This window comes from Cyanistes caeruleus, chromosome 6, assembly GCF_971803275.1.
Source record: "Cyanistes caeruleus chromosome 6, bCyaCae1.hap1.1, whole genome shotgun sequence".
In the NCBI taxonomy this organism is placed as follows: Eukaryota; Metazoa; Chordata; class Aves; order Passeriformes; family Paridae; genus Cyanistes; species Cyanistes caeruleus.
Window position 1 is genome coordinate 30,021,825 of NC_141706.1, and position 21,304 is coordinate 30,043,128.

Below are 21,304 nucleotides of genomic sequence, written 5' to 3' on the forward strand. Positions count from 1 at the left end.
AGCAGTCTTGTTTGTGGGTGCCCTAGAAGCTTCAAAAGGATGCTGTGGTGTTTTCCTGGGTACTCTGAAAAAAGCCAAGGCTTCGTTTGCATTGCTTTCTCTGCAGATATGAGGAAGTGCTCAGAGAAGGAGTTCCGCTGCAGTGACGGCAGCTGCATAGCTGAGCACTGGTTCTGTGATGGGGACACAGACTGCAAGGATGGCTCAGATGAAGAGAATTGCCGTAAGTGCTCTCCTTTGTAATCACAGGAAATAGCCCTTTGGACCTGCTCTTGCCTTGGGTTTTGGCATGTTTTCTGCAGCGGAGATCAAAAACATGTTACTTCTGCGTGTACTGGCAGCTACTCTACCTTCTGCTGCCTACCCCAGAGGGCACAAAAGAATGGTGTCTCTCTTGTGTTACCTCACAGGCATACTTTGTGCCTTGCTGCTTCTCTTCCTTCCCAAAGTTGTGATACTGAGTCAAGCAGGAGGCTTATGCTTTACTGAATATAGCTCTCTATAAAGGAGTTAAGGGGCAGCTGGAAGGCGAGAATACTATCCCTTGTTTTTCCTCTTTTCTGATTCTGGACTGAAATTTTAGAAGCGGAGGGCTACTCTGCTTATTGAAAGCACCCTCAGATACTGCATACTGAAGGCACCTCCTCTCTGCCCAGTCTCTTTTCACTCAAATGCTTTTTGCAGGATGTTGCTCAACAAGTGACCAATGCTGAAAGAGGTGGGCAGTGTTGGGGCATGAGAACCCGCAACAGTTGTTTCCTTCTTCACCTTCACAGGCTTGTAGCGAGTGGGACACAGGAGTTTGTGTCCCTTTCTGACCCACACTGCCTCTCTCCTGAGTCTGTGAGCACTGTCCATGTCTCTGGAACTTGCAGTGGTCCCTTCCCCCTCCCTGCTCTCAAAGGCATTTTGCAGAATTTGTTCTAGATAGCAGAAAACTTCAAAAGGCTCTGGGAGGGGGATGAGGGCCGCCAGCTCCTGAAGGGCAGGGGGAGTGGATGCATGGGGGAGTTGTCTTTTATCTTTCCAGATAATGAGAGTTGGCAGAAAGCCAGGGGCTGCAAATACTTCTAAGCCAGGAAAGGACTCTACGAGGAAGCCAGCCTCCCTCCCTCTCCTTTCGCTCTCCGCCTTTCTCGTTCTGTTGCCTGTCACTTCACCAAAGGCCATGAATAGACCCTCAGGAGGGGAAGATCTGTGTTCCAACGTTGCCTCCTGTGGGAGTGGAAGGGCACCCAGAAGTGGTGTTCCTGTTTCTCTGAGCTGAAATGCTATTTCAGTCCTGGCTGGCAGTTGTCTCTATAAGACATTTTAAGTAACTTGCAAAGAAGTTCAGTTTGGCTACCTCCTGTTCTTTTATCTTCATCCATCTTCATCCATGGTTGTCATCTTTTTCCTTATCTACAATCATGTTTGTCATTTATCTGGGACAAGGTGGGATCACACTCTTCTTATTTTGTCTAGGTTTTTTTCTTTTTGTTTTTTTGGGGGATGTGTGTGTTATAATTGAATCACACAACATGATAATTTAAGTCACTGATTACATTTTCTCAAGGAAACTGAAACACTCAGGTTCCTTTGGTGAGGGACACATTAACACACATTAATTTTCATATCCAGCCACTGACACTAAATTAAAGCTCTTAGTTCATGCCTTCAGGCTGTTCCATTTCTCCAGGTTGGAGAGGCAGGTGTAGTTCACTTGCTATATTACTCTTTCTTATCAGTCTCTCTTTTTTTTTTGTTTAATAGATTTATATTCAGAATTCCTCAGCTGGGAGACTTGTATATCTGAAATCTACAGCGCATTCTCCAGATACTATGAGAAGAGGTGTCAGATTCTGTTGTGTGGGACTCAAAATATTTTTCATGCCTTCCCACTTAGTGTACTGTTGAACAGAGAGCAGTAGGCAAATCCTTGACCATTAGTTTGTTTGGCTTTGCCCAGGGTCATCTCTCTGGCAGTGCTCCTTACTGAATAGGCATCATTGTTTTGGCCAGAGCTTGGGAGGAAAGAGAGGGGGAAATCCTCAAAGGTCAGGTGCTGGCCTGGACACCCTACTGCTTCCTTGCTTCCTTTGGTCTTCAAGTGCTTATTTTTGCTAAAATTTTAAAGGAATCATTCCCTGGTTTAACCTTGCATTCTGACATGCCTCAGTCCTTAATATGGAGCTGTCCCTAAGTTTTTTTTGGTTTTTTTTTGGTTTTTCTATCTTTTTTTCAGATTTATTAAACATTTTAAACACTTTCTTGGCACTAAGACATAGTGTTTCAAGCATTAGATGGAAGGTGATACTCCTGGATCCTTTTTGAGGCTTTCCCATCAATTCTTCCTTCATAACTTTTTGCTTCTCTAGAATTTAATGGCTCTTGAAAAGTTTCACCTTTATAGCCTAATATCCTATGTAAGTTTTTAGAAAAATTGTATTTACTGCATTGTTTCCATGAGTGTCTTTATATATAGGTTTAACCTGCTTTTCAAGGAAGCAAAACCAGCATTCCCCTCCATAATACAAATCATGCAGAGATATAGAGCAATGGCTAGTAATTTCCAACCTCTTTCCACTTGAATAGTTGCCAAACCATTATGGGACTGAGAAGGTTGCCTCTAAACTGAACTGTATCTTGTCACCTCACACATTTTTTCTCTCATTCCCTTGTTAGCATCAGATGTTCCAGCTGCCACCTGCAGCTTGGAGGAGTTCCAGTGTGCATATGGACGCTGCATCTTGGACATCTACCACTGTGATGGTGATGATGACTGTGGGGACTGGTCTGATGAATCTGACTGCTGTAAGTTAGCGCAGGGTGATGTCCTTGTTCAAGCATCAGAGTTGCAAACCTAGATGCATTTTGCATTGGCTGGAGAAGGGGTTACAGTGTAGATGGAAATATAATTGTTCACACATAAGATGGCTCCTTCATTATTTGGGGTTTTGTTGAACTCTGGACAGTGAGAACAGTAGTGAGAACTGTACAGTCAGTGCAAATCTGCTTACAAGAATTACAACAGTTTCCAGAAGAAATCTACTCAGAACCAAGTTCCTTAATAATGGAGGGTAAGGGTAGTATTGAGGAGCTTTGGGGACTGTTACACTGGTCTGAGTTTTCTCTTTTTGTGTCTTATCATCTCTGCAGCATCTCACCAGCCTTGTCGCTCTGGAGAGTTCATGTGCAACAGTGGCTTGTGCATTAATGCTGGCTGGAGGTGTGATGGTGACTTTGACTGTGATGACCAGTCAGATGAGAGGAATTGCAGTGAGTGCTGGGAACTGGTGGAAATACTCAGTTTCTGTGGATGCAAAAGAGTGTTTCGGACAGTGATTTGGAATTGGGTCTCTTCTGATCTGTCTTGCTTATCTAACATTCCTTTTTTTAACCCTCAGCAACATCTATGTGCACAGCTGACCAGTTCCGCTGCAAGTCAGGGCGCTGTGTCCGTCTGTCCTGGCGTTGTGATGGGGAAGATGACTGCTCTGACAACAGTGATGAGGAGAACTGTGAGAACACAGGTTTGACCTGCTACCTTGCTGCTTAATAGCTAATTAAGTTTCCATCCTGATGGTAGAAGGTAGTAAAGTCTCTTTTGTATTGCTTCAGAGAATTCAGCCTAGAGTTTCTGTCCTTCCCAGAGAATGGGATCTGTAGGCTGTCTTATATGCTTGCCAACTTGTGCAGGTCTATGTGCTTAAACTAACTTAGGTGAAGGTGTTTTCTGATCACGTATCCTCCTGTCTTGTCCCTACACTGTGAGTTACCGCTGAGCTCTGGGACAATTCCATTCAGACTTGGAAACATCAATAATAGGCCAAGTTACTACCTTTGTCACATGTGCTATACTAACTTATGTCTTCTAGGTAGTTCTGGATAGCTTTCCTGTAGCATTGTACAGTTGCTGAACAATTCTAGCAGGCAGTGGAATCAAAAAGGACATTTAGTGGAAGAGAAGAATAAAGCCTTTTTTTAGAGGATTAAGGGTGTCAGCTTCCCCCTTAGATATTTGCTCAGGAGTTACTCTTTCTAGTATTCATTTCACATATTGCTATTCTTTTGTATGATAGTGGTTATGGTGAGGAGGAGGGTTTCAACACACTCTAGTGTTATGGTAGGATTCAGGGAATGTTTAGAATCTTTGCTTTTCTTTAAAGCCTTCAAGATGCCTATAGGCATTATTGAGGAATAGAGTGTACTGGTCCAGGAATTCATCCTAGTGAGCGGTGCCCAGCTATGTGTACTAATCCTTCTGGATCAGTGTATTCTGAACAGTGGTTTCAGGGTGACAAAATGGATTTGTGAAACTGTACCTCTTGTTTTGGGGTTGTTGAGGAGTGGAGAGTGGGTGTTCTATGAGGACAGCTGAGCTTAGAGGACCTGGAGAGGCACACTTTGTAGTCATTTGAGAGGAGCTGCACTCAATTGGTCAGCTGTTGTGAGCATCAGTGTGGTGATCCTGGGAAAAGCAATCGTACTTAAAGACAAGCTGGTAACCCTGTTTCCTCATCCTGATAACAAAGGCATTTAGAGGTACTGAAAGAAGCCATGTCCAGCTTCCAGAGCCACTGAAATTCACTATCTCCATATCAAATCCAGCACAAGGTATAGTTACTGTAAGTTAGTTGTGCAGTTCTACATTAGGTCTCTGGTGACAGTGAAAGGTCTGTGGCAAAAATTAAACAGGCTTTTCCAGGATGTGTACTGGCTCATCTAAGCGACATAGTGTGGTGTCCCAATGTCTGTAGCAAGAGTTAAAATCTTCTTGGTTTTAGAGCAGAGTTAGATTTTTATTTGCCATAGAGAAGATTCCTAAAATACAGTCAGCTGGTGTAAGGATCTTTATGTTCAATGTGACAAATGAAGTCCAAGTTTCAGAATCCTTTATGTACGGTATTCCTGTGCTCTGAAAAGTGAATCTGCATGTGGTCTGGTTTTATGTTCCCACTTGGTGTGTCTGTAGTTCTTAACTGTACTTGTTAATCTCACAACTACCCTTTTCCACACTGTTTACTGGCAGTATGCCAATCTGATTTTTTCTCTGTTGGTAACTGTATTGTACTATTATCTTCATAAGATTATCAGAGGGTGATGATTTAGGGACCGCTAGTCAAGTCAGCTCAAGAAATAAGAGGCAACAGGACAGTGCAGTTATTGCTGAAGAAACAATCAGATTGGCAGAGTCCCTACAAACAGTATTACTTTGCTTACAAGAATTCTGTAGTCTCCTTGCCAACAGCAGAAGTTGAAGCGTGTAGGTCATGTGAAATCCTGTTGCCTGAGCTCAGATTTCAGGGATGCATGTAAATCTCATTCCAAGTCCCTCAAAGTGCAGTTGGGGCTAGACAAGATGTTCCTTCTTAGGCAGGCTTAAGATTCATAGCTGTGCTGGTGTGACAGATCAGGTTATTAAAGTGAGGAACTGACTCCTCCTTTGCACATGCTGAGTAGAGTTGTGGATTCTGGGACCAAAGGAAGCTAAGGCAGGATCTTCCAGTCATTTTAAGATAAACTAATCAGATGATCTTCACAGCAAAGCAACAGTGGACTCAGACTAGCAGAGAGTTTATAGACCTCCAAGTCAATATAAAAATATGCAGAGCAATAAGGAGTGCTAGATGAGCTAAATTCAAGGGAAGAGGAAGTCTCTTGTTGCTCCCAACACACAAAGAGGATTTGTACTCAGTTGAAAAGTTTATAACACATCTTAGACAATGTTCTGTATTCTTTTCTTCACCATGACTGTTGTTCCATCAGTAAGCTGTGCTGTGCTACTTTTCCCTTTTTCTATTGCAGGCACCCCTCAGTGTGCCCCAGACCAGTTCCTGTGTGGGAATGGGCGTTGTATTGGCCAGAGGAAGCTGTGCAATGGAGCAAATGATTGTGGAGACGGCAGTGATGAGAGCCCACATCAAAACTGCCGTAAGTCCTCCTAAGTTCAGTCTTAGACATAAATGGAGGCCCATTAATGTGTAGGAGTCTGTCTATCTGGTGCTACTGAAGAATGTGTGTAGGAAAGAAAGTCTGAGCTGTGATAAATGGGAGCAAGTTAAAAATTGAGGAAAAAAAACCTTGGTGGTTTTGCCAATTAAAGACTGAACATAATGGGGAAAAGATTAAGATCTTGGGTATCACCATTTGTCTGCAGAGACACTAAAAGCATGTTAATCTCTGTTAAAAAACAGAGAGGAATTGTGTGTTAAATTAGTGTAAAAGCTCTGTTGTTCTGTTCAGTTGTGGCCTGCAGAGGAGAGCTCTGGCTGCAAAGAGGAAGCTTCCAGCACAGCCTGTGTCCTCCCCCTCTTATTCTGCCTGCTTTGAAGAGAGACTGCTGCCTAACAGCTGAAGGCAAGAGCAGCTGCCTTGTGGTTTCAGCTCAGTTATCTTCACATGTTTCTTCCGCAGGTCCACGAACAGGAGAGGAGAATTGCAATGTCAACAATGGTGGCTGTGCTCAGAAGTGCCAGATGGTACGAGGGATGGTGCAGTGCACTTGCCACACAGGTTACAGGCTCCTGGAAGATGGCCGATCATGCCAAGGTGGGTTTTTGGAGCAGTAGCCTCCTCCCTGCTGCTTTGGTATGTTTGAAGTTGGTGGCTATGATAGGGTGAAAATCAGAGTATGAAAGCAGATATAATCTATCAGTGAGATTGTTGAGTTTGTTGATGATCTATCTAATGATAACTTTCTCTGTAACATGCAGATGTGAATGAATGTGCTGAGGAAGGCTACTGCAGCCAAGGCTGTACCAACAGTGAAGGAGGCTTCCAGTGCTGGTGTGAGCAAGGCTACGAGCTGCGGCCTGACAAACGTAGCTGCAAAGCTCTAGGTAAAAGGGAGTTCAACCTAAAAACACAACTGGTGTGCATCTGTTGGTCCAGTTCTCATAATTATGTCTCTAGTGCTTCACTGGCAACATTGTACTGTTCGCCAAACCAACACGTGAAGGAAAGAAAGCACCTGGATTTGTGTTAGATATGCCCATGCTGTTGATAAATGCTTGTGAGAATTTTGTGTGATTTTGACCACAGAGAGAGGTACTGTTTCCTTTCCCTGCTAGGGAGACAGCGCTTGCCTTCTCTTCCTAGAGCTTTGTTGTTCCATGTGACTCAGAACCTGGGACAAAATGAGCTTTCTGTCTCTGTTCCCGAAGTGTCTTTCTTAGCCTTTCCAGTGAGTGTGGTTGTATCACACTTCCTTGTGCCCTGACCGATGGTGCTGGTCACCAATCCTGACTGCTGTGAATGGCTGCTGAATGGAGATCTGCTGGGTTTTTTTAAAAATATATCTATACACTTCTTTAACTTTGCTCCTCCTCTAATGTAGGAGCTGAGGAAGTAGAAATTCCACTTAAAGACTTTAGATTTCATTAGGAATTCCCCTAGTGAAATCCATAAAGGTTGTTGATGTTTTGGGGATTTTTTTTTGCAGTGGAAGTACCTGCTGAGTTTATATCTGGCAGAGGCAGATTTCCTGTGTCCTGTCTGTGGTAGAAGGTGTAGTAGAACGTGTTTTTGCATGGCTAGAAAATGCATATAGTCAAAAGAAATCCTAGTCCAGCTGCCAAGTGGCTGTCTAGTGATATGGTTTCAGAGACTGAGGTGAGGTGGGCTTAAGTAGGACCTGGAATGATCACTTCTTGCTGAGTTAATGTTTGCCAGAAGGTTTAAAACTGCTCATCTTTGGGTTACAACTGTGTATAGAGTATAGATGTAAAAACAGCTCTCTGAAGTGTTTTGCACTTGGGGGTTGATTTCTGCTGCTAGTACTGTAAAACTCTGTTCTGGGACTTGGTGCAGAGGGAGTGATAGGCAGGACCCACTCAAATGCTGTCAAATATTCCAATGCTGTCTTCCTGTATATTCTTAGGGCCAGAGCCTGTGCTGCTGTTTGCCAATCGAATTGATATCCGACAAGTGTTGCCTCATCGCTCTGAGTATACGCTGCTCCTGAACAACCTGGAAAACGCTATTGCCCTTGACTTCCACCACAGCAAGGAGCTGGTGTTCTGGTCTGATGTCACGCTTGATCGCATCATGAGGGCCAATCTGAATGGTAGCAATGTGGAAGAGGTGGTTTCCACAGGGCTGGAGAGCCCAGGTGTGTCATCACAAAAAAGGCAACAGTATAGAGGGTGGGTGAGTGGAGAAAAGGGGGGACACTGCATTCAGAACAAAGTACATGTCCCTGAGGAAGGGTATGGGTTGGATGGAATGGGTGTGAGGTGAGTGTCCCCCTAATCTTGGCTGGCAGGAGAAGAAACTGAGCCTCTTCTGAGTTGGACAGAGAAAGGGAACTATTTTTCTGTGCAGATCCATAGTTTCATTCTGTGCTTAATTCTGTCTTGTACATAGGTGGACTTGCTGTTGACTGGATCCATGACAAATTATACTGGACAGACTCTGGGACATCTCGAATTGAAGTAGCAAACTTGGATGGCACTCACAGGAAAGTGCTTTTGTGGCAGAACCTGGAGAAGCCCCGAGCAATTGCCCTACATCCTATGGAGGGGTGAGTGAAAACATGGGAAACCAGGGGGAAACCCAATGAGCCTTCCATGTACATGCTTCTTGTTGAACATTGAAAACCCCATTCTTGGCTGCAAAGTTTACCTCAGGACTCAAGACTTCAGTTGGCACTGACTGTTTGGGGAACCTGGCAATGCTGGGACTCTTCAGAGCCTTAATCCTGCTCTAGGCCCTTCAATTTTCCATTTTCATCAGGCTGGGTGTTACTTATCACTTGTCTTATGTCTGTGACCCAGTCTGATGCTCGAGGTCACAGGACTGGATACTGTTTTGCCCTGATAGGGAGTGATGTTGGTTCTGTATGTGGGCCACAAGTTTTCTCTTGTCTCTCCCTGCCTCCTCCAGTACTATCTACTGGACTGACTGGGGCAACACTCCCCGCATTGAGTATTCCAACATGGATGGCTCTAATCGGCGCATCATTGCGGATACACACCTCTTCTGGCCCAATGGACTGACCATTGACTATGCAGGACATCGAATGTACTGGGTGGATGCCAAACATCATGTCATTGAGAGGGCTGACCTTGATGGACGCAATAGGAAGGCTGTTATTAGCCAAGGTAAGTAACTTTCTTACTTAAAGGTAAGGCTTTCTCCTGCACTCCAGGAGTGCTTTCTGCAATTAAGACCAGAGTATCACAGTGCTGGTCTGAGTTTGACATAGTGGCTTCTGCATCTGTACTTGTCTCCTTTTCTTTCACTGTGGATAGAATTCTGTCACCACAGAGGGATGGAGTTTGTTACCATCAAATCAGTGGCTGCATCAAAAGCAAGCTGAGGGAGGTGATTCTGCTCTTGCGAGGCTCCACCTGGAATGCTGCATCCATCACTGGGGCTCCCAGCATAAGAACATGGAACTGTTGGAGGGAGTCTAGAGGAGGGCCACAAAGTTGATAAGAGGATGGGTGCACTCCCCTGCAAAGGCTGGGAAAAAGTTGGGGCTGTTCAGCCTGGAGAGGAGAAGATTGTGTGGAGACCTCATTACAGCTTTTCAGTATCTGAAGGAAACCTACCAGGCAGCAGGAGAGGGACTCTTCATCAGGAGCTGTAGTGTTAGGACAAGGAGTACTGGATACAGATGAAAAGAGGGGAAATTCAGATTAGGTATTAGGAAGAAATTTTTTACTGTAAGGGTGGTGAAGTGGTGGAACAGGTTGCTCAGGCAGGTTGTGAATGCCCCAGCCCTGGCACTGTTCAAAGCTAGGTTGGATAAGGCCTTGAGCAACCTGGTCTAGTGGGAGGTGTCCCTGCCTATGGTGGGGGTATTGGAACTAGATGATCTTTAAGGTCCATTCCATCCCTCTAATATTCTATGATTATAGGATAGCAGTGAGAAATTGTGTGTTAAATTAGTGTAAAAGCATATTTGAGCAGGTTGAGTGTGGTGAAGCCTAAGGGGCAGTGGAAAGAGCATTTCCTTGTCTCCCTGCTAGCCTGAGTCATGTTAGATGTGATTATATTCTTTACTGAATGTCTATTACAGGGCTCCCACACCCATTTGCTATCACAGTGTTTGAGGATAGTCTGTACTGGACAGACTGGCACACCAAGAGCATCAACAGTGCCAACAAATTCACAGGCAAGAACCAGGAGATCATCCGCAACAAACTCCACTTCCCTATGGACATCCACACGCTGCATCCTCAGCGTCAGCCAGCAGGTAACTGCAGAGCGGGTAGAGGCTCACTTGAGCCAGTAGAAGATCTGGAACCACCCACTCCCTGTAAAGCCGGGAGATGACAGCCTGAGCCCAGCATGAGGGACACAACCCCGCCTGTGCCCGCGGCCGAGGCACAACTTGCTCTACCGCCCTCGTGTTGAGGTTGCTGGCCCGGTACCTCGGAGTTGGGTGTTACTGCAGCTCCCCCTGCTGACATCGAGGGGTGGAGGCCTTTCAGTAGGAAATACTTGGGGTTTGTTTACACAAGAGATGTTTTGGGACGGGGAAAAATCATAAGTGGGCATTGTAATGATTGGCACCTCCCTTACTCCTCTTCAGTTACCATTATCTGCTCTTGAAATGGATTGACTTAAATGTTCATTTTAAAATTGAGCCCTAAAAACGGAGTTAGTGCTTTAGTTTATATGTTTCCTTATTTTCAGTTAAGTTCTGGGTTGGAAAGTTAAATCCATGTGGTCTTGACACCTCAACTTGTGTTTTTCCTCATTTCTTTACTCTTTGCTTTATGTGGTTGCTTTTGTCTTTGGCTACTTGAGCAGGGAGAAACCGTTGTGGGGACAACAATGGAGGCTGCACTCACCTCTGCCTGCCAAGCAGCAAGGATTACACCTGTGCCTGCCCCACGGGCTTCCGCAAGACCAGCAGCTATGCCTGTGCCCAGAGTAAGTGAGGTGGGACCACGTGCTCAGATGTTCAGTGGGTGGCAGAGGGCTGGCAGTGGGACTAAGCATGAGCAGCATTTGTTTCCGAGGAAATGCAGCTGGATAGACTGAGTTAGAAACATTAAGGGTCCTGCCAGAGGATGCTTCACGTTTTTGATGCATTCCCATATTGTGTAGTCTCACTGCCCTCACTAGGCTTCATGGGTGGGGATGCAGACAAATTCCACCTTTGGTTCTTATTTCAGGACTGCTATTAGCACCATGCTACCTGGCAGAGCTGATTGTCTCCCTGAAATTCCCATAATGGCTTTGTCAGTGATGAACAAAAAATTCAGTCCTCATCATTGCCACATTTCTCTTAGTTTGCAACTATGTGAAGGAATTAGATCAACTATCTCCCAGATTCTCAAGAGCTATTTTTAAATACCTATTTGATTTGGAGGGATGTCTATGCCATCCTTTGAAGAATATGTTTGCTCTTGTTCCCTCAGCATAGGTTACACCCCAAGAGAGAGCTCACAACCACTCTGATCCCCCTTGCCCATTCTCTCCCAGTGATATTTTGCTTCCAGTAAAAAAAAAGACCAAAGACCTGCTAGTGAGAAATGATGTAGGTGGTTAAGGTTGTGGATATAGCAGGGAATTGTCTGTCTATCACTGTATTGTTGAACTTAGAGAAATTAAAAGAAGACCTTTCGACCTTTGATCAGGTCTTGACAAGTTCCTGCTTTTTGCCCGAAGGATGGACATCCGTCGGATCAGCTTTGACACAGACGACCTGTCAGATGATGTCATCCCCCTTGCTGATGTTCGCAGTGCTGTGGCTCTAGATTGGGACTCAAAGGATGACTATGTCTACTGGACAGATGTTAGCACTGACTCAATCAGCCGAGCAAAATGGGATGGATCAAACCAGGAGGTAGTGTTCACTGTGTGTGGAGGTCATCTGGCCAGGAGACTCCTTGAGCGTCAGATTTGAAGCCACTGGGATACACTGGCTTTTTAAGACACTGCAGTTCATGGTGGATCTTTTGTTCATTAGTTTGCCTAGTTCTGGCAAACTAATGAGATCATTGGACACTTCATAAAAAACTGGGTGTATGAAGAACCTTGAATGGAGACATGAAACATGGTGATTTGTGGGCTGTGGTCAATTCCTTTGTTGTAGCCCTAGAATATGAAAGGAAAAAGTACTAAATCCTCTGTTATGTTCTACATTTGGAGCAAGAGTCATGCTCTTTGGAAATGCTTTTTAAACACACTCCTAGGCTGATGGTACTATAAATCAAACAGAGTTCAAAGTTTGGATTTGCAGTTTGAACAGGCACAAAAAAGTAGATGTTTCTTGAAATTAAAGCCTTATTTGGACTTCTCAGTCCTTAATGCTCTCTATTGTGTGGCATTGCTGTGCTCAGGCTTTTGCCTTTTGAAAGTTAACATTGTTTGTGAATGGGTAATGCATTGGATAAGTGCTTTCTCCCTAAGGTCTAATGTAACTAAGGAATTTTTCTTTTTGTTTTAATTTAGGTTGTGGTGGACACCAGCCTGGAAAGCCCAGCTGGACTTGCAATTGACTGGGTCACCAACAAATTATACTGGACTGATGCAGGTACTGGGATCCCCCGCTTTACATAGACTTCTGTCTTCCTCATTAGTCATGAAAACTGGAAATCCACTCAGTAGTTCTGTCTGTTTCATTCCAAATTTGTCTTATTTGTGTGTAGCAAAAAGATGGAGTTTCATGTCATGTGTTTCTAACTGAGTGTGAATTGAGGCACAATCTTTAGTTTAATTCTCTTTGCAGTATCCCCAGTACTAATTCTGTAAAAATATTTGTCACTACTGTTGTCTTCCTGCAGAGCTTGTGATTGTGCATGCTTATGTATCTTCCAACAGTGTATCTTGGGGTGCAGCAGGTAATACTTGGAGCATGTTCCCTGCTGGAGTCATAGTTGAGAGAGATGTGAGGAAGATTATTCTTTTCTAGCTGTTCTTTCATGGCATGGGGGCTTAGGTAAGAGGTGGATTATATACAGGATTCTGCATCTCTGACAGTCACAGAGGTGATTGGAGAGGATGGAAGGTGACACTTGAAGCCTGATTTCTTATCTGTCTTCCAGCTAAGAACACAGATGGCTATAGGGGAAGAATACATTGTTGTATGGAGGTTCTTGCCTTAGCTCTTGCAATTCCAGATCTATCTCTGTTATTTTCTCTCTCAACTTTTGTAGGAACAGATCGGATAGAAGTCTCCAATACAGATGGGACCATGAGAACTGTTCTAATTTGGGAGAACCTAGACAGACCTAGAGATATTGTGGTGGACCCTGTTGGAGGGTAAGAGATTCTTTCTTCTGGGATGACATAACAATTCTTGCATGTCTAAAGACTTTCTTGCATATCTAAAGACTTTCTGGTTCTTTGGTTTTGTACAATTTTCTGTCTCACTGGTGCCATTGTTCTACAACCTGCTAATGACTGAAACTAGAGATGTGATTTTAGATGCTAATGGAGCAAGATAAGCAGAGGTAATTGCCTGTTGTGCTGTGGAGCTTGCAGAAGCTGGCTGGTGTTTTCATTTGTTTATTCTGGGGATGTAATAACTAAAGATGTAGTACAAAAATATGGAGAATGGGGCCATCTAGATGTTTTTTATTTCTCTGTTCCACATGTATGTTGAGTTTGTATTTCCTGCTTATCAACTAGACTTTCAGTCAGAAGGATGTCCTCAGACCTTGTGGAGGTGGGGATAGGGTGGATAGGGAAAAGCTTGTCAGCCATTGCTTTAGAAGTGTTGAATGCCTTGAATCAGAGTGCCATTCTTTCCTTGAGTAGGTTACTGGAAGACAAATGCAGCAAGAGTGTAAAGGGCTAGTGGTGTATATTGGTGAATAATCAGTTAATTTTTAGGCCTTGACCTATTTTCTTGATTTTTTTCCTACACACTGTAATTAGGCCAGCCCATGGGCAGTAGAAGGTATACAAATTTGAGTATCATCTTAGGTACATTACAAGAACCCAAGGCTGGACATGATTACAGTAATACTTTAATGCTTCTTCCTGCTATGTCCTGAAGGCACCAGACTCCCTTGCTTCTCTGGCAGTGAACAAGTGTGGGCATTCACTTCTGTCTGGGCTTCTTTTTAGGTTCATGTACTGGACTGACTGGGGAGCTAACCCAAAAATTGAACGTGCTGGGATGGATGCCTCAAACCGCTTGGTGATCATTTCCTCCAACCTGACCTGGCCCAATGGCTTGGCCATTGACTATGAATCACAGCGCTTGTACTGGGCAGATGCAGGCATGAAGACCATTGAGTATGCCAGTCTGGATGGAAGCCACAGGAAGGTAAGGAAACCATCTTTGAGGAGCAGGTCTGGGAGCCTGAGCACACAGCGATGATGGCTCCTGCCTCTTTTTCTGATGGAAAGGGAAATCTACAAATCAAAGTACAAAGCGGCTTTCACTGGGAGAAAAGAACTCCCTTTCAGTTTGAAACTGTGTGAGAGGGAAATTTGAGGGCTAAGGTTGCCTCATCATTCTCCTTTTGCTGTGATTGTATGATCTGATGTTGAGAGGGGACAAGAGAAACCTCTTCTCCTTAGTGACTTCATAGTCACTAATATATATATATAATATATATATATATATATATAAAGTAAATATATATATAAATATTTTCTATATAATATATATGTAAATGTAATATCTATATTCTATTTATATATAATATAATATTTTATATAATATTTATATATAATATTTATCTTGGGGTGATGGGGGTAATCTGAGCAGGTGCTGATTGGGAACAATCTGCCTCACCCCTTTGGACTTACTCTTTATGGTGAGAGACTCTACTGGACAGACTGGCAGGCCAAAAGCATCCAGAGCGCAGATAGGAGGACTGGGCAGTCTCGGGAAACACTGCAGGACAATCTGGAGAATCTTATGGATATTCACGTTTTCCACCGGCACAGGCCATCAGGTACAGAGCTCACGCCCAAGCCCCACTGAGCTGAGAGGTTGCTCAGGCTCTGCTGTGTGGCACTTCTTTTCCACAAGGAGCTGACCTGTCAGCCCTCATTGTCTTAAGTGTCTGTGTGGATTATGAGAGCATGAGAATTAACTCTTGACTTGGTATTTGAGGGCATTCTAGAATGTATTTCTCTAGCTGCTGCATCCCTTTTTTGTGCCAGTGCTAGTGGCTTATAGATTTCACATCCTCTTTTCCATAGTGCATACAGCTTGTGAAGTTAACAATGGAGGCTGCAGTCACCTGTGCCTTTTGGCACCTCTTCCAAAAGGTTACAGCTGTACTTGCCCTACAGGGATCAATCTGCAATCTGATGGCAAGACCTGCTCCCCTGGTGAGTAGAATCCTCATTGCAGTTTTGTATCAGAGCTACATTTTGCCTTTGCCTTGTTAAAGAAAAAAAATTTCACTTTTATGTGCTTACCTGCTTTATGCCTTCAATTTGAGTGGGAATTGTTATGAAGAAACTTACTGATAAATGGATTGATGGAGACATTTTTCTTGAAACTATGTTGGACAAGTAAACCAAATGTCACATTTTTTCCCATACTTTTGCCCTAATATTGAGGTGAATTCCTAAACTACAAGGCGATATATTCTTTAATAGGTCTGTGTATGCTCCTCCTGTGGACCCTTGACCCTTGACGACGGTGGAAGGCACTTGGCTTCAGGCCATGGTACATCCACTTTTCCTCCGTAGCAGGAAAAAGTGACTCCTAATTTCCATTTCCCACACATATTTGCAGAAGTAACTATTCTTTGAGTGTAATGCTTTCCAACTTCAATGTAAAACAGCATTAAGTGATGCTCAATAAAGTGATGCTTTTGTACACAGGCTGTCCATAAGCCAAGATCTGTCTTGAAACACCTTCCCTTTTCCACTGAAGTGGATGTAACCTCTAGAATATTTGATAAGTGATGCCTACCGTTGACTGAACTTGTTCCTCACTAATATCTGTCCATTGTCCACTCTGCAGGAATGACCAGCTTTCTGATCTTTGCCAGAAGGACTGACATTCGGATGGTCTCTCTGGATATCCCTTACTTTGCAGATGTTGTTGTCTCAGTCAATGTCACCATGAAGAACACCATTGCAATTGGAGTGGATCCTCATGAAGGTCTGAACTTCTTACTGTATTTGACTGTGTTTAAAAGGCAACAAATAGCTTTCTGTCTAAATGTCTGAGTAAAGATCCAGGCATAGATCTTACTGTGGGCTGTGAATTTGAGTAGGTTTTTATTTTCCTTGTATGTGCTGCAAATAATTTATTTCCAGTGAGGAAAGGAATATCCTTACAGGAAAGCAGAGAACCCAAACTATACTGCCTGCAATATTGTGTGGAGTTCCTGTGCATTTTGGATTTAAGAAAGTTCCTCTTGCTGAGATCTTTTACAACAGTAGAGCTGAGACTGTGCTTGTTCATTTATAATAAACATCTGATGCTGTGCTAGATGTAAAGTGTTGCACTGTAAGATAGGTAGATGATCTCATTTTGAGAAGTTGAATGTAGAACTCTACTTCTAGCTTATGGTATTAAGTGTTCTCTGTCCCTTTGTGAAGGTCAGACCTTGTGTAAAGGTCCTACATATTTTGGGGAGAGTTAGAACAAGAAAATTTGCACTGTTTTATCACTCTAGCTTAATAATCTTGTGCTGTTACTATTCCTGTACCATCAGATCAATTTTGAATGGTGTAGCAGATAGTCAGAGACCTGGATCTGCATTTTAAGGATTTTGCTGTTTGGTTGTTGGGGTTTGGTTGGGCTTTGTTCTGGGCATTTTCAAGTTTCTCTTTCTTCTTCAACCCAGGAAAGGTTTACTGGTCAGACAGCACATTGCGGAAAATCAGTCGTGCTGCCCTTGATGGCTCACAATTTGAGGACATCATCACTACAGGTGAGGGAGATTTTGATCTGAGAGCCTCTTGCTTCTATGCAGTATGAAAAGAGAGATTCTGTGATACACTGGTGGAATACATTTTTGATGGAAGGGCAAGCAAAGCCTAAATCAGTTGCCTACAAGACGGACAAGAGAAATACTAGAAGTTCCTGACTAAATTGGGAGAATAAGCAGTGACCAAAATGTTTTTCTCAGGTCTGTTGACTACAGATGGGCTGGCTGTGGATGCTATCGGCAGGAAGATATATTGGACAGATACAGGAACAAACCGGATTGAAGTGGGCAATCTCGATGGCTCCATGAGGAAAGTCTTGATCTGGCAGAACCTGGACAGCCCTCGGGCAATAGCTTTATACCATGAAATGGGGTTAGTGTTGTCAAGATTGTCTAGTAGTTACACAGGACTTCTGATCTCCTTTTCCATAATACTTGCTGACTTTTCCCCAGGTATATGTACTGGACAGACTGGGGTGAGAATGCCAAGCTAGAACGCTCTGGGATGGATGGCTCTGGACGTGTGGTGTTGATCAGCAACAACTTGGGCTGGCCTAATGGACTGGCAGTGGATAAGGCTGGGTCCCAGCTGCTCTGGGCTGATGCACACACTGAGGTCTGATTCTGTTCTTCAGTGTTGTCTGTCATTGGGCATTTGGTAGCCTGGAGGCTGCTTTGAAGCTCTTGAGCAAGTTGTTGAAAGAGCAAGGGGAATGTAAGCTTTTCTGAGAGGATGGGCTATGGAGGGAGGGTCGTGAATAACATCACTCACCATGACTGTTTCCCACTTGCTACAGTAAGTGCTAGCAAGAGGAGAAGTATTTTGAGTATGGGGTGACGTTCTACTTGTTCCTGCAGCGGATCGAGGCTGCGGATCTCAATGGCGCAAACCGCCGCACCCTGCTGTCTCCTGTGCAACATCCCTATGGCCTCACTTTGCTGGACTCTTACATCTACTGGACTGACTGGCAAACTCGCAGCATTCATAGGGCAGACAAGGACACTGGTGCTAATGTCATCTTGGTGAGGGCAAACCTGCCTGGCCTCATGGATATTCAAGCTGTTGACAGGGCACGGCCCGTGGGTAAGTTGCTTCCCAGTTGGTGGATGTTGGTGGTGGTGAGGAGAGTCCTTCAGAGCTGACATTGGAAAGAGTCCTTTGGTATGAAGCAGGAATGATAGAGTGACTTCTCAAAAATAAGCTTTTCTTCTGATGCCTTCTTTTAAGGCATCACTTCTTCCCTCTTTAACTATTTTTGCACATCTCCCCATTTACCCAGCTCTGTAAGTCTAGTGTTGATTACTGCATGCTTTTTGACCTCTTTGTCCCATTTCCTTCATTGGATTGCACTGACAACCTCATTCACACACAGCAGAGCCACTTTCTTAGGAGAACTGAACATGTCGTGCCTTACTAGGCTTCATCAGACTGTACTGACATTGGACAATTTCCCTTTATTAACTCTAAAAGACTCTAATTCTTCTTAAACCAGTTGCTGAAATACTATTTCAAGCTCTAATATTATTTCTTAGTCATTGCAGGGTTCATCTTCTTGTCTGCCTCTTTGCTCTGCAAAATCTCTGCTGCTTTAGTTGCTCTTAATATATCATGTTGTCCAACTATTCTGTGCCACAGTCAATTCTTTGTTACTCTTTGGGTATCCTATAACACCCCATCTTGCCTTCTTGCTGTAGCTTTATTTTGGTAGAATTTCCCCAATACATACTTCTACAGAAAACTGTGCTACTTTTCCTGTGGTTACTAATGCCAGAACATCACTTGACCGTGTAACTTGGCAATATAACTTAAAGCTGACCAAAAGTCTAACCATCATATCTGCATTGTCTTCTTACTACTCCTTACACCTGTCTCCTGGGCTTGTTCCTTCCTAATAAATGTATGCTGGATTCTTTACAATTAAAAAAAAATTTTATGACCCTAATATGTCAGGCTCTTCCAGCAGGCTTCTCTGATGCCTTTGTTTACTTGCCACTGTGTGCGGCTAAGTTGAAACAGAAGCTTCTTTGTCAGCCTGGCCTCTGGTGCATTGTCACACTATTTCCCCACAGGGTTGGATCTTTCTGTCAGCATTACCATTTGCAGCAGTAATAAAGTTAAACTGCAGTTGCATAAATCTGTGAACATTGGGCTGTTTCTTTTTCCATGAGGAAAACTATGATTAACAAGGAGTGCAGGTTAAGATTTTTCTTCTAACAATCCCTCTTCTTCTGGACCCTTCTGTTCTCCTTGCCAATCATGCCCATAGCTACCTTGGAATCTCAGAGAGGAGGGAGAGTGTCTCTGTACAAAGGGCTGTAGATTCCCAGCAAGGCTGGGATGGTAAGGATGAACTCAGCTGCTTGCAAGTTGTGCATGTATGTAGCCTTTAAAATAAAGCTTTGGTCTATGGGATCCTAAAACTATGCTTTCCCTGTTTCTAAAGGCTTCAATAAATGTGGAGTTCGTAATGGTGGCTGCTCCCACCTTTGCTTGCCTCACCCCACTGGTTTCTCCTGTGCCTGCCCCACTGGCATTCAGCTGAAGAGAGATGAGCAGACATGCGACTCTTCCCCAGAGACCTACCTACTTTTCTCTAGCCGTGCTTCCATTCGTCGCATCTCACTGGACACCAGTGACCACACAGATGTGCACATACCTGTCCCTGAGCTGAACAATGTCATTTCTCTGGACTATGATAGTGTGGATGGCAAGATTTACTATACAGATGTATTTCTTGATGTTATCAGGTAGGTTCCAGTCAAATGCTTGGCCAGTGCCCAGGTCACCCAGTGACTTGTGCAGAGTGTGACAGTAAACTGGGGAGGCTGAGCACTACACCACTACTTACACCTTGTCTTTGGTACACACCATCATGTGTGTCAGTGGACTCACACTGAAGGTGTGTTTAACCTGCTGGAGACTGGGGGAGAAAGTATTAGGGAGGTAGTACTATGCAGTTGCCCTGTGATTAATGGAGACCCAGGTTTCAGCAGCTACCTGTTCCTCACTGCCATTTGTCATTGATTTCTGTCCAGGCGGGCTGATCTGAATGGCAGCAACATGGAAACAGTTATTGGTCAGGGTTTGAAGACTACAGATGGCCTGGCAGTGGACTGGGTTGCCAGGAACCTCTACTGGACAGACACAGGACGCAATACCATCGAAGTGTCTAGACTGGATGGAAGCTCCAGGAAAGTGCTGATAAATAACAGCCTGGATGAGCCTCGAGCCATTGCTGTTTTTCCCAAGAAAGGGTAGGTATGGGGTTATTGATGGGGCATGGGGAAGGGCTGCACAGAGGCAGGCTTGAAGAGGAGGTTGGAGGAGGAAGAAGAGATGTGCCATGTGAATCTGCAGGTACTAGCAAGGGGTTGACTCTGAGTTACTTGTAGTAGTCAAGCAAACAGTGAATTTGAAGGTTGGGTAGGTGCTGTGATAAGCAGGTTACAGACTAACTGTCTTTTTGAACCTGAAGAATCTTGCCGTTTCATTCATAACTAAAACCTTCATTAGGCCAAATGAAATGGTCTTTTCTTCTTACACTTGCCTTTTATCTCGTTAGGTATCTCTTCTGGACAGATTGGGGTCACATTGCTAAAATTGAACGAGCAAACTTGGATGGCTCTGAACGTAAAATCCTGATTAACACCGACCTAGGATGGCCCAATGGATTGACTTTGGATTATGACACCAGGAGGTCAGTGAAAGATTTTGCTACACTTGCATAGGGTTAAGGGATGTAATGAATTTTTTAGCCCTCTTAGCTTCATTTATTGGAATAGTACTGTGGGTTTGGGTTTGGTTTTGGGGTGTTTTGGGGCTTTCTTCTTTAGTTTTTATTTCCTGATCCATCTTATGATTCTATGACCTTGGCCACTAAATGACTAGAAAGTAAAGAGAAGTTGTTTCAATGGAAGCTCACCTCTTTCCCTGTGCCTTCAGGATATACTGGGTAGATGCACACCTTGATCGCATAGAGAGTTGTGACCTCAATGGGAAGCTACGGCAAGTGTTGGTCAGCCAGGTGTCACATCCCTTTGCTCTGACACAGGTGAGATGATTTTCCTGCTGCCACCATTCTCCCTGGTGTGTTGATGAGTTTGTACTGTGGAGTTTGGAAACAGGGAAGTGTTACAATCTGAGGAAATTGTACTAGTAGGTGTAGACAGTCGTCTTTACAGTAAGAGGGTAAGGGTTTGAAAAGGCCTTTGTTTTGGGCCTTCTGCCACTGGGATGTGTTTTTTATGATTATCCTGTGTCTACATGACTAAACATGCTAATAATGGCTGTGATTTTTCTTTGCTGTCTCCCTGAGCAGCAGGACAGATGGATATACTGGACTGACTGGCAGACAAAATCTATTCAGAGAGTGGACAAATACTCTGGGCGGAACAAAGAGACTGTTCTAGCCAACGTTGAGGGATTGATGGATATCATTGTGGTTTCTCCTCAGAGACAGACAGGTAAATAGAAGGACCTTGATTCAGGCAAATGCTAAGTGTAGACCAAA

General features: G+C 43.9%; 1 protein-coding gene across 1 annotated transcript in view; it reads left to right on the forward strand.

Annotated features, from left to right (window-relative positions):
- The window catches only part of LRP4 (LDL receptor related protein 4), an 84,472-nt gene that overhangs the window by 53,166 nt on the left and 10,002 nt on the right, over positions 1-21,304 (forward strand). The window contains exons 5-32 of the mRNA XM_086895153.1: positions 107-223; positions 2,665-2,793; positions 3,139-3,258; positions 3,387-3,512; positions 5,788-5,913; positions 6,397-6,531; positions 6,696-6,821; positions 7,862-8,092; positions 8,347-8,503; positions 8,866-9,083; positions 10,007-10,183; positions 10,744-10,866; positions 11,577-11,785; positions 12,394-12,475; positions 13,098-13,203; positions 14,014-14,215; positions 14,663-14,852; positions 15,103-15,234; positions 15,878-16,018; positions 16,710-16,796; positions 16,995-17,166; positions 17,247-17,409; positions 17,652-17,877; positions 19,238-19,541; positions 19,830-20,048; positions 20,357-20,491; positions 20,737-20,845; positions 21,113-21,257. Of these exons, the coding sequence (XP_086751279.1) occupies positions 107-223; positions 2,665-2,793; positions 3,139-3,258; positions 3,387-3,512; positions 5,788-5,913; positions 6,397-6,531; positions 6,696-6,821; positions 7,862-8,092; positions 8,347-8,503; positions 8,866-9,083; positions 10,007-10,183; positions 10,744-10,866; positions 11,577-11,785; positions 12,394-12,475; positions 13,098-13,203; positions 14,014-14,215; positions 14,663-14,852; positions 15,103-15,234; positions 15,878-16,018; positions 16,710-16,796; positions 16,995-17,166; positions 17,247-17,409; positions 17,652-17,877; positions 19,238-19,541; positions 19,830-20,048; positions 20,357-20,491; positions 20,737-20,845; positions 21,113-21,257 (4,407 nt within the window). The remainder of the gene's footprint in view (positions 1-106; positions 224-2,664; positions 2,794-3,138; positions 3,259-3,386; positions 3,513-5,787; positions 5,914-6,396; positions 6,532-6,695; positions 6,822-7,861; positions 8,093-8,346; positions 8,504-8,865; positions 9,084-10,006; positions 10,184-10,743; positions 10,867-11,576; positions 11,786-12,393; positions 12,476-13,097; positions 13,204-14,013; positions 14,216-14,662; positions 14,853-15,102; positions 15,235-15,877; positions 16,019-16,709; positions 16,797-16,994; positions 17,167-17,246; positions 17,410-17,651; positions 17,878-19,237; positions 19,542-19,829; positions 20,049-20,356; positions 20,492-20,736; positions 20,846-21,112; positions 21,258-21,304) is intronic.